The 13,709-nt window shown below is 41.4% G+C and overlaps 1 protein-coding gene across 1 annotated transcript in view; it reads left to right on the forward strand.

The window, feature by feature from the left end:
• The window catches only part of foxo3b (forkhead box O3b), a 50,832-nt gene extending 39,148 nt beyond the window's left edge, over window positions 1–11,684 (forward strand). The window contains exons 3-4 of the mRNA XM_032543008.1: window positions 5,767–7,242; window positions 8,260–11,684. Of these exons, the coding sequence (XP_032398899.1) occupies window positions 5,767–7,215 (1,449 nt within the window). The 3' untranslated portion in view covers window positions 7,216–7,242; window positions 8,260–11,684. The remainder of the gene's footprint in view (window positions 1–5,766; window positions 7,243–8,259) is intronic.
• Window positions 11,685–13,709: the final 2,025 nt, after the last annotated feature.

Raw genomic sequence — 13,709 nt, forward strand, 5'->3', positions numbered from 1 at the left:
AATAATAACTACAAATTAATGTTTTATTTTTTACAAAAAGTATTTCTTGGCAGTATTCAGTGTCTTCATGGAGATGTTTTGAGGATGCATGACAACCAGTTCACCCTGTTTCCAGTCTTTATGCTAAGCTAAGCTAACCGCTAATGGCTATACAGTGGGGCTCAAAAGTTTGAAAGAAGAAGAGGTTTTCTTCTGATGACTCTTCCATGAAGACCATATTTGTACAAGTATCTCTTTATAGTGGAATGGTGTACCACAACTCCAGTGTCTGCCCGGTCTTTCTGGATGGATCGTGCAGTCAAACGTGGGTTTGGACTTGCTTTTCTCACAATCCTGTGAGCTGTTCTGTCTAATATTTTTCTTAGTCTTCCAGATCTTGCTTTAACTTCCACTGTTCCTGGTGACTGCCATTTCTTAATTAGATTCTGAATGGAGGATATTGGCATCTGAAACGCTTTGCTATCTTCTTATAGCCTTCTCCTGCTTTGTGAGCGTCAATTATTTTCAGCTTAGAACTGCTTAGAAGAAGCCATGGTGCTGATTGTTGGGCAAGGTCAGATGAGTCTGGGCATTTAAAACCTTAAGATGGACATCACCTGGTCTTTCCAGACGATGATTGAGAACAATCCATGACACTGTCAGGTCTCAGCTTTCCAAATGGGGCGATGCATGCTAGAAACTCTGCAGGGTGCCCAAACTTTTGCAGATGCCATTTTTTTTGTTTTCTGTTATTTTGAAAGTGTAAATAAAATCTGACTTTTTGTGACATATTATACGAATGTCTAATCTGTCATTTGATTCCTTTTGGAGATTTTTCCATCTTTTCTTGGCTTCTTTATGCACATTAATGCAAATTTTTACCTGGGGTGCCCAAACTCTTTACCTACAGATATGAGTGGTATCAATCTTGAAAGCTAGGTGAAACGGGCCCAGATACAAAACAGAGAACAAAACAGAAAAATAGAGGGAAAAATAAGGTTGAGAAAGAAAAACATAAATCAACAAAATTCTCTTAAATTAGCCAGGCAGTGTGAACAGCTTCATTATCTCTTGGAAGGTTGTTGCTGCAAGCTGTGTTTGTGCATGTGTGTTATTTAGCTCTTGACGCTGCATAGTAGGAGTTATGAATCAGAGGTGCTGTATCAGTGAGCGGTTTCTATTATTACTGGGCTTTGGGAATATGCCAGAGGAGCTACAGTAGTAAGTATACAGTATCCCGCTCACACTGCAATGTGACATATACAGTGAAAACATGGAGTGCATACATTCTGCAAATAACAAAACATGACATAGTCATGTTTATTTAATCACACTTGAATTTTATTGGTTTTAGCTATTGCATCTTTCTAGTTTCTATGAAGATGCAGATGTTAGGGAGGGGATGCGATTTAGATTGCACAAAAGAATTAAGTCCCCTGTGTATTATAAAACATTTCCTAATATTTTGTACACACAATGCCTTTGGAGACTCTTTTTTTCCACATCTGCGCCCCCAGGGTTCAGGAACGTTTAGTATTAAGGCTGTTATCAAACTCAGTTGTGATTTAAGAGTAGTTTAATGAACTCCTGGGAGGTATGATTTGCTTCTGCTCTATCCTAATACCTTTGAGGTGAATACAGTTTAGTTTGCGGGGCTTTGAGCTATGAAAAATTACATTTTAATGTTGTTTAATGTACATTTAAAATGTGCCTTTGCATAAAATATATCTTGGAGATCTTGGAAATGGTTCAGAATAACAGGGATAATCAGTACAGGGTCTGTGAGGAGAGTATGTGTATGTGTATGTACTACTACTATGTATTACAAATACATCACATGTAGCACTGATACATAGCAGGCCCAGTTTTATCTCTTTCATCTTGCAATCATTCTCTCTCGCCCTCTTTCTCATCACTCATACATTTTTTACTTGGCACCTTTTTTCCTTTTTATTACTGTCCGTGCTTCTGTTGAAGATGCCCTGTTTCCTTTTATTGCTGCTTCATCACACAGCGTTAGAAATATCTCACCTGACATTTGAAGGATACGAGCAGCACGTAAAAGAAAAACATTAAACATGTGGTTTTGTTGGGTGGAGGGAGTGGGTTGGTGCAGGGATAACGCTGGTGTAAGAAGAAGTATTGATAAAGTGTAAGGTGCTAGCCAAGGGGGTAAGCCAGCCTCCACTAAGCGTAGCTCCTATGGTGCCATTTTGATGCTGCCTAGCACTCACCCACCGTTAGCATTCCATTGACTGCCATTCATTTTGACGTCACTTTGACAGCAAATAACTTTACATCTGAAGCGTTTAAAGACGATTTGTCCATTGTCTATTTTGAAAGAACCACGACAATGTATAAAAAGGATCTCACATCATGGCCCCATAGCAGACGTTTTTCTAAAAATAGGCTAAAGATTATGTCATAATCACGCGACTTAGCTTACTGTCGCATAGTAGAGGAATTACTGAACCGTAGCCTGCAGGATAAGCTCGCAAGCAGTTTGGACTTACATTAGCTGTTTAAGTTTAATTACTAATGTTAACTATCATTTTAGTTAACAATAATTAGCCTGTGCCTGTGTTATCTCCTTACATATAACTACACTCTCCGTCTCTGCTGATTCAGACTGAGATTTCTCTTGGCCCAGCCACCAGAAGACTTACAACTTTCAGACACGTTGCTCACGTCACATCTACGTCTTAAAGCTCAGTTGGAGGCTGCGCAGTAACGCTCAGCCATCACCGGAAAAGTGCTTCACTGGTCTTTGTTGAAAATAATGGCGTCACATTGTCCATTTCTTATACTGTCTATAGTGCTGGCAGGTAATTGTGTACAGCAGAAGCAGAAGAAAAGTCACATTCCATTCATTCAGCTCTCTTTCATCCCTCAAAATTTGCTCATTTTCTTTACAAAGTCTATCTTCTGCTAGTATTTACATCTCCTCAGCAGCTGGAAACATTCAGCGTGTGTGCGTGTAAAATGTTTTGTAAAAAAGCAGCACTGCGTCATGCCTCGTCATACTCATTACATGCCGTTAGTAGTTTTAAGGGGTAGGAGTTGGTATACATATTTAGAGGAGACGGAAGGACAGATGGTATTTGTGATCTTATGTGGTGGGCCGGTCTGGGCCAAAATGCCTGGGCCGATTTTTTGGTGCCAGTCAGTCCCTGGCTCAAGAGATGCTGGCAGAGAATACACACTGGTCTCCCTGGTATCTCTTCTCATCTTACCTCATTGCACAGTATACACACACACACACACATGCGTACTTGGGAAACACCATTCATGATTAAACTTTTTATGTGTTTGCTAATGCACAGCAGTGGTCACAAAAAGCATACAGTCCTGCACAAAGAACTTTTGTATTTCCAATTGCAAAACACTTAAGGGCCTGCAAATGCAAAACCGGGCATTTACATACAACTAACACACACATACAGACACACACACACACACACACACACACACACACACACACACACACACACACGTAACTTAAGCTTCTCTTTCTCCTCTCTGATTGAACTCCCTTTGACCAGAATAACAATCCAAACCAAATTGTCTGTAAACGGTTGCCCAGGAAAGACGAGACTGCTTCGTAGAAAACAATATTGTGCTTCCCACAAAAACTTGAAGATTTTGGCCCTCGCATTTTGGAACCCAGAAATCTTTTCCGTTTTAGGGAGTAAAAATATACACGGGCGGAAAACAGAGAGGTATGTGTATGTTGTGGATGGCAGTTGGGTTGTTTATATGGGAGGATATAACATAGCCCCAGAATCCCTCAGGGCCCATAAGAACTATGTGTTTGTGAAACAACAGAAACTGCGGAAGAGGAAGGGGGTATGGTCAGAGAAGGAGACTGAGGCAATAATAATGAATTCAACAAGGCCTTTAGTAGGTTGCGAGGCACAAAACTAGCAGGATTATAGTTATGTCTTGATACTCTGAGTTGATATTTGAGAATGTGACTGAACGTATGGGCACTTTTGTTTTTAAATATATATATATGATGCATTTTTGTATCATATGCTGTCATACAAGAACCATGAGATTATATCTTTTTTAACTAACCAGATTGCTGAGTGTATGTATTTGTGTGAGTATCTGTGTGTGCATTAGTGTAAACTAGGGGATTGTCCAGATGCTCATGTGCATGGGTGTAATTTGCAGATCACAGAAGTTGGAATTTTGAGTCAGAGCTTACATCATACAATCTTTCTTTTAATGTACACTAATCGATTAGTGAAGACCAGTTGGAATGACATCTCTCAGTTTTAACATGTTTGGTTTTGAAAATCCTTTATATTGTGCAAATGGAAACCCATTATCATATGCAACAATACAACTTATTAGATCTAAGCTTGTTTAAATAGTGCTGCACTTTCATGAAATAGGAACATGGTCCCCTGGCCTCTGTCTCTTTTTCTCACCTTGTGACATCAGTCTAAAATCCCTGATGGTTCAATAATGATACCATCAGATCCTGCTTTCTTCTAGTTGTTTTCTGATTTTAACTGCTTTCCCCCAGGACTAACAATGCAATTATTAGTTGGACTGAAATGTGACAAAGAAGCTTAAAGAAAGATCCAACTGTAAACAATGGATGCATATTTACAGTAAAAAGAATTGTATATGGAAATTTGGCCTTTTAGAAATCGTTTTGCCCATCATAACTAATCAACCCTAAGAGACTTAAGAGCTCTGTGAGGCTGTAATAAGACACGGCGGTGCTTTGAACTTAATGCTAAATTCAGCATAGAGGAATAGTCAGGGAATCATCAAAGTCAGTAGGCTTCATCCCCTGGGAACAATGAATGTCTGTCTGTACAAAATTGCAGGGAAATCCATCTAATAGATGTTAAGTTCTGTCTGTCTGCACCAAAGTGGTGGACGGACCAACAAACATTGTCATCTCTAGAGCAGTGCATTCCTGTGTTCAACAGCTACAACATCAGTGTAAAATAACAAAGAATGTCTTCCTGATAATGTAAACAAAGCCAGCAGTGAAGCAAAATGTGATTCAACAGGGGTGTAATATGGCAGTTTGGGCCTTTTAATTTGTACATACATCTCTGTTGTGAATAAAACTCTTGATCATTAGCAGAGGCTGCCATGCACACCAGTTCCATCACAACGAGCCTTTAGGGCTCGAGTTGATCAATATAGTAACCCAGACAAGACTCACACACAGAAACGCACAAACACACATGATCAGACATAAAATGAGCTCCTTCAGCAACACAGTATGCATCATTCATAATTGAGGAGACCCTTGATTATAAACCACTGTCTCTGTTTTGTCCTTTATACACACACACACACACACACACACACACACACACACACACACACACACACACACACACACACACACACACACACACACACACACACACACACACACACACACACACACACACACACACACACAACACAAAAGCTACAGGGGAACAATGCAGATATCAGCGCTAAGTGCTGCTGCATGGTAATGTGCTAATTTGTGTCTATTTAGTGGATGAACAATTGAAACAATTACATTTTTGCTTTGTTGTGTGTCTGGTCACCAGAGCAACTGTTTACATTGCTGCAGAATCAGTAGTAGTGGGTGGTTTATGGATCAGTGTTGTTGGACTTAAAGAAAGGTATTCATTAAATGTTGTATTGGTAAAAAGTAAGAAAGAATACACCAACTCAATATTGATGCCAGTCTGTGTTTGAGTAAAGGGATTTTACACACATCACTCAACACAGTCTCTTCTCTTCCTTTCCTTTGTGTTACAGAACTCCATCCGGCACAATCTTTCCCTCCACAGCCGCTTTATCCGTGTCCAGAACGAGGGAACAGGGAAGAGTTCCTGGTGGATGATCAACCCAGAGGGAGGGAAGGGTGGCAAGGCTCCTCGCCGCCGTGCAGTCTCCATGGACAACAGTAACAAGTACACTAAGTCAGCCCGTGGCCGTGCTGCCAAGAAGAAGGCAGCTCTGCAGGCAGCAGCCGCTGCAGGTGGAGAAGGCGGCGGAGACAGTCCTTCGGGTCTTTCCAAGTGGCCTGGAAGCCCAACATCACGCAGCAGCGAGGACCTGGACGCCTGGACAGACTTCCGCTCCCGCACTAATTCCAACGCCAGCACACTTAGCGGTCGCCTCTCACCCATTCTGGCAAACCCGGAGCTGGACGAGGTGCCCGATGATGAGCCTCCTCTCTCGCCTATGCTCTACTCCAGCCCTGGCAGAGAGCTGTCTCCCAGCAACGCCACAACCAACGGGAAGGTTGTGCCACCTGAGCTGCCCCGCCTGGCAGACCTGGCAGGTACAATGAACCTGAATGACGGACTCACAGATGACCTGATGGATGAGCTGCTGGATAACATCAACCTGGTGCCAACCGTCTCAGTACCCGCCGCTCCAAATGGTTCCTCAGGGTTCAATTTTGGGTCCAAACTCAATGGGCTATGCTCACCTTCCTCCACCTCCTCTCCCTCTACTAACTCTTCTTCTAACGGTGGAGTTAATGGTTACAGTAACTCCATCTTTGGCCCCCACACAACAGTCTCCTCTCTGCGTCCATCCCCCATGCAGACTATCCAGGAGAACAAACAGACCTCTTTCTCCACTATAAGTCTGTCTCGCTTTGGCAGCCAGACACTACAAGACCTGCTCAACTCTGACAGCCACAGCCACAGCGATGTCATGATGACCCAGTCTGACCCACTGATGTCACAGGCCAGCGCCGCAGCCGTCATTTCCAAGAACTCTCGCCGTGGACTCATGCTCCGTAATGATCCCGTAATGACCTTTGGGACCGCTGGAGGACTTCAGGGCAGCCAAGGGGAGATACTGCAAGGTAACAACCACAACCAGAGCTCCCTAAGGCCTTTAAACGGAGGCCTGAACCTAGCCAACGAGGCAAACGCTCTGGCTAATGCCAAGCAGCAGCTCCTACTCTCACCCTTGGGAGGAAATTGTTCCTCTTCCATGCAGATTGACACCTCGATCTTCCTAAACGGAACAGTTAGCGGCAGCGGAGGGATCTGCCAGGACCGTTTTCCTACAGATCTGGACCTGGACATGTTCAACAGCAGCCTAGAGTGTGATATGGACTCCATCATCAGGAATGAGCTGATGGACGCAGATGGCCTGGACTTTAACTTTGACTCTCTGGCCAACATGAATGGGGTCGGCAACTTCAAGAGCACCAAGCAGAACTCTCAGAGCTGGGTACCCGGCTGAGAGGGTCAGGAGGGAGAAGCAGAGCAGGTGTGTATGTTTGAGTGTTTTGTACATGGGTGTAAATCATGTGGCATTTAAGCAAAGTGATCGTATTTAGATGAAGTAAATAAAAGATGAATAATGAATTATCGGCCTGATCCAAACTTTTCTCTCCCGATTCCGACACCCGAACTCAGGGTACAGCCAACTGCCATGGACAGATCTGATACTAGTGCCATTTTTTCCAAAATGTAAAATCTGTAAAGGTATCTGTGTAGAACTGATTAAAATCTCTGTAAGCTAACATGACAGTGTACTTAGTGTAAACATTCATACACCCAGATACTTTCTAGGCTTGTGAAAATCATCTATATCCTCATCAATATCTATATTGTCTTTTTTGTAGAATGACTGATGTTAACAGATACAGACATGAAGAAAAAGCAATAAGCTGTTTTAAATCCATGCTGCACGCGTCCTGTAAATCACACGGAAAAGTTCTCTCACTGAAATTGCATGCCTCTGCATCTTTACACTGACCTACTATAACTGCTCTCCACTTGCTTTTTTTCCAATTGCACTTGCTAAAAGTTTATTTTTTATAAACTGTATCAGTCCTCATTTCCGGGGCTGTTATCATTTAACAAGATTTGTTCAACATATAATAGATAGATAGATATAATACAGTTTATGTATGCAAAGTTTCAAAACGATGTCCCTACAAAAAGTGCAAAAAAATCTTTATTTTCCCTGTTTATGGAGGAAATCTTTGAAACGTTGGCTAACCGCAAAAGTTACTGTCAACACTTCTGCTTTCACAGCAAGATCTACCTCTGCCTTCAGCTTAAAATGCATTTATTGTAAAACAAATACAGGAAGTACCAGTGTTAACTTTAAGTAGTCTACTGCTGCAAATGAGCATTGAACAACAAAAGGTGGATTGGTGAACACAACCCGATCTGCTCGGTGCATCCGGAGCAGGAACAGCATTTCAGAAAGGAAGAGATTTTTCCTTGCTTTTAGTACAGCACTGAGACATAATCATCTCATCCTTTATCTCTCCAGGTCTGAACTGTGTAGTGCAAGAGAAGATCAGACACACAACATCCTTTTTGCCAAACCTGCCATCAGCACAACGTAAAATACGAACCCTGTGTTTACAGAAGAAGACATCCTCTCGAGATCTTTACCTTTGCTCCCACACTGGTGAACCATGAACAATCCGACAGACTGTAGAGATACTGCACATCAGCCCTCAAAGCATCCTGTCAACAACAACAAAAAAGAAAACTATGTCAAACTCACAAATCTTAGAATTATGCAATTTTCCTTTGACACCCAGTCTGTTGATATCAAAGAAACACTGCTTTATCAGAGGGGTTTTCAGGTGGAATACAACAACTAAATATCATGCAAAAGATTGAAGAAGTGCCCGGTGCAGTTGTTCTCGTTGAAGACAAAAGAAAAAGACTAAAGTGAAAAAATCCAGATGTGTTGTAAATCTGATTCAGGGGTTTCCTGGGATGTTATGTTGAAAAAAGAATTTCCCTCTGTTCTCACTTGGTGATTTTAAATGTTCAGTGTTTGTTTATTTGGATTTCCTGTTTTATCATAATTATTTCTGCATCACACACGTCTTTACATAAAGAATTGGTGCATTGATGACATGAAAAGATGGAAATGGAGTATCTTACTGGCTGAGCGGCCACGCATACAGTACATGCAAACACACAGACAGACCCTTTGCCCCAGTATGGAAAACCTCCAAACCCTTAGAAATTAAATATTCTCAAATTTAATGCCATGCACTTCCAGTTTTATTCTTATGAATTGCTTGAAATCAATTAAACGCTGCATAATGAGGGTTATATTTCAATTAGCTGAATATTACAAAAATATTTTCTGTCTTGTGTGTTCATCTAACTGTAATCAAAAATATGAAAAAAGACTAGAGGAAGTACATCTCTTTTACGGATATTTGTACAGTGCAGGGCAGTGTAAAGTTCCAGAGGAGGAGGTAAGATCTTGTCTGTCTTTTCTTAGATTTCTTAACTTCTGGTGACTTCTGTTGAGGTCGTTTATCACTGCATATATGTAGCCAAAATGGATACCTGTGTCCTAGGGTTGTGAACATTTCCACGCCATTACAGGTGCTATGTAAACAGTGTTGAATCCTGCCGAGAGCAAGCCGTGCATTTTGTTTGTCGGTGTTCTTTTCGTTTTTACCCACGACCTGCAGAAACCCAAAGCTGCAGCAACTTGTAGCACGGCGAGGTTGAACCTGTAGGAGGCAGCGGCGGCGGGGGGCCGAGAGGAGCAGGGTTTTAGGCTCATTCCTCTAGAAGCCATTTGTTTCTCGAATAAAAAAACAATAAGCTAACTCTGTATATCGCCAAATTACTTGAAACAAATAGTAGGATATGCTGGCAGCCAAATCACAGCACATACACACACATGCACACACATAGATAGAAGAAGTAATACCAGGGATTTGTGTTAAGCTCTGCTGTTTTCTTGTCATGAGCTTGTGGGGCTTCTTATGCATATATAGAATCACTCAGGGGGGAAAAGGGAGGCTTCCCTTTCAAGTAACATCAAGTCACATTCTAAAGGTATTTTAACATTTCTTGATAAAAACAGTAATGCTTTATGTTTGTGAACTTGTAACCTGTGAACTTTTGGCCGTGGAGATGAAGAAGGAAGATAAATTTCAGGATGAAGACTTCACGCGGCCTGTTATTTTTTTGTTTTTGCCGTCATTGTTTTGTTTTCTTTCTCTTGTCGGACTTGTGACACACTTACAACCCCCCCCCCTCCCCCTCATGGACACGCCTCGTGCTCCTGCAGGTGACTTCCTGTATCTCCTGAGTACATGTTAACGTGTGTGTGCGTGCGTGCTCATCTGTGGAGTTTATTTCTGTTGAATTAATCTCACAAGAACGTGTAATCCCTCACTAACCCATCATGGTGCATACAGCACAGCAGACTGTATGCATGTTTGTATTTATGCATTATGAATTGTGTGAAATGCATATATACTCGCTGTTTGTACTTATATACTCATGTAGTACTTGACCCTTGGATTTTGTGATACCTCTGAAGGTAAAGTTGAAGAAATAATGAACAACGTTACACGCCCGGTGGGAGGGAACACTGTTACCAGCTAATTCATTTCAGATTTGGAAAAATGGTGGAAAGCACCATTGTTGTAGCATCTGGACACCCTGGTATCTCTTCTCTGTCTGGGGTAGCGATATGAAGTGTATGCCCCGCTGTGTATCTGTATAATAGTGTACAGATGTGTGTATATCACTTTGAGGCCAAGGCGGAAGAATATGTGTGCATGGTTGGCTAGAATGATCTACCGTGCTATCTAAGGTTTAGTGCATGACCTAGCTGTACCCTTAGACCCTTCCAATGGTGCCGTCCTGCGACAGAAATTGTAATATAGAGAAAAACCCTGTGTCTTCAGCACTCAAACACACACACTTTCTATTTTTAAAATCAGGGCTTTACAGAGCAGAACTTGAACCATCTTCTCGCATTAATGGGTTAATTATTAGGAGTGTGTACACATTGTGGCAGACACAGGGAAAGCCTCTTTAAACGGACGTTCCTCAGCTTCACACTTGTTTTTATTCCATGTGGAGTACAGCAGGTTCACGTCCTGGTGCTCTCAGTGAGCGTTTGGTCATAACTTTGATGTGGTTAAAGTCATTGTTTTGGACATCTGACAACAAGCTGAAATTTCCTACACACTTGTCTAAAATTGTCCAGAGCATTTTCACATGTCTTTTGGCGAGGGGAATCCTGAGCCATCACCTGAATTGCTAAGCATTTGGATTCATCTCCACTGACCGTACTAAGTATTAGGAGCTCTTTACTCCTCCTGTGAAGAAGACTGACAAGGTAAAACCAGGGAACCCTGTGAGCCTTTTTTATTTAAAGAGGGGTTGTTGATCCTTGATCATCTGCAAATCTCAATCGCAGGAGGGTGTTCCTTTCATTTTGTACAGTTTTGTTCAGTGAAAATGTTTTGGCTCTTTGGGGAGATAGTTTACACTTTGTCATAGTGGAGCAGGCCTTCCACACAACCACTCAGTGCTACTGCTTCATTCAGGCACAGATTATCTCCTCTTGTGCTTAACAAACACACACCCTCAGCACAACCCGTGCAACTTTAAAGCTAAGAAAAGCAAAAAAAATAGAAGAAACATACCACTAGATACCTTAATCATCTCTTGGGCGTTTCCTTTTCATTATGTTCTCTTGGACCCTTTCCATCCTTGTTTAGAGGCCCAAGCCAGCTCCCATCCAAATGCCCTCTGAACTTTGCCCTCTGAACTTTGCCCTTTATTAATCTTGCTTCTTCTTGACTTGATGTTAGTGGGTATTTTTCCTGTGTATTCCATTTTGAATTGTAATCTAGTTTGTATAAGAAATGGTGCGCATGTAAATAAAGCTTGGTGAGGCTCTACACCCTTTCCATGTCCTTGTCCTAAATGGTTTTATTGCCGTAAAAGTATGAAAGTATTAGAGGTACATACATTTCACGAGTGCTGTGGAAGAACAGGGCCACTGTTAACAGCTCATATAGCCATGAGAGGAATTTTCAGCCCAGTAGGGAAAATGTTACAGCTCTCGCGTGCCTTACATGTGATGTTAATTCATAAGTTATCTTCCCAAGTGTTTTCCAAAATCTTGTATGTGAGCACTTGTGCATGAACAAATTAAACCTTGGACTCCCTCCAGGGGATAAATCTCTTTCTCATGTCAGTCTGGAGGGATCCAAACAGAAAAACAATCCTGCGTTCCTCTATTGCACAATGTTTGTTTTGTTTACAGCTGGATTAAATGAGAGCTGACGTACTGCAACCCTCTGATACCTGACACCAGGCTGGATGCTGTTCCTCAGTTGTTGCGAAACATAAAAGGGAGTGGGGGAAAGTCAGAAATGGGGGTCTCTTGCATGTCTGAATCTGTGCCAAATATTAACACAAACCCTGGCGGGACCTCTCTGTTGATGCTCTTCTTACTCCCTTTCTTGCCTCCCCCCTATTGAAAACAGCCAATAGGCCACTTTCCTCCTCTGCTAGGGGTCAAGCCTGTTATCATAAATATTATACCAGATTATCCTATAAATGTAAGTACCGTATGTGTGTGTTTCTGTGTGTGGTTGAGTGTATTTTAAGGGTTAGTTAACTGGAGACCTGAATGATTTTTAAGGACTCTTCAGACTGCAGCATTTTATGGCATCATTAATATCTTTTTATCACAAAAACACATACAAATGTGTAAACACCTTCACAATAATGCATTACTCTGCCTGATTGTTAACTTTGAGTAATTCTATCATTTTTCATCTGTTATCTTTAAATACAGTAATGCAACTTAATCCGCAGGAGAGCTATCGTTTAGATTACTGATGTCCTGTTGTGGTTTTGTTCCTAAGGATTTTTAAAACCTAAGAAGGAGTTAATCGCCTTTAATTACAGACAAACTACCAGTGGCGGGCCGTGTATTTTGCATCTGGGCCTTCAGTACTGTTCTACAGCAATTAAACAACATTTGAATAACCAAACCATGACACTGGGACAATATTGTGTGGAATAAAGTGATTTAACGCAAGGCTCAAAACCTAGAGAGCTTCAATACACTATTGCAGAAACATGAATACACGCTGACTGAAGTCATTACTTTTGCGCAGTGTGGCAGGATGCTGCATCACATATAGTCCAAATTAATGTAATTACCTAAGAAACTAAATCAAACCCACAATATGATGACCCCAAAGCAATTAAAAACACAAATAGCATAATTAGGAATCAACAGGCCTCCCCACAAATTCCAGCTAAGCTGCTGGGGCTCAACAACACACATGCTACTACGTATACACAGAGGCACAGCACCCACTGACACTGCTCAAATATTTAACACCAGCAGCAACAACCTAGTTAAAGCAAGCAGTAGGCTAATAGCTTGAAAAATCATGTAACTACAATGCACAAAAAATAAAAAACAATCCATTGAACTTACCAAAAGATGCTCATCATTTGAAGAAAAGGTACACACTCTATTCTTTCATTAACTTTACATCTTAAACTCTAAAAGAACTTGAACTAACAATACTGCTACAGTTATGTGACGCTAGCTAGTTTTGCTTGTCTGCCACCGTATACTAACTGGTCCAAAAAATACCGATGTAGGTGTCTGGGCCAGTCAGAAGGCTCTGTCCTTTCAAAGAATACGCCCAACAGGGCAAACTCAAAATACGATTGGCTAAAGAATATGACAATCAACAACATTGTCCATATTTGCTTAAACAGCAGAGGGGTCAAAATGCTGAAGGCCTCAAAGTAGATTTTTCTAGAAAGAGGGTAAATCTGATGAAAGCTCTAATTTATGAAATGCACTGGAAGCCACACAACCGAGGGCGAAAGTAGCATTTAAATTACAGTAATAGACTTCTTCTGTAAAATACATATGCAATTTATATATATATATATATATATATA

This window comes from Etheostoma spectabile, chromosome 18, assembly GCF_008692095.1.
Source record: "Etheostoma spectabile isolate EspeVRDwgs_2016 chromosome 18, UIUC_Espe_1.0, whole genome shotgun sequence".
NCBI lineage: Eukaryota > Metazoa > Chordata > Actinopteri > Perciformes > Percidae > Etheostoma > Etheostoma spectabile.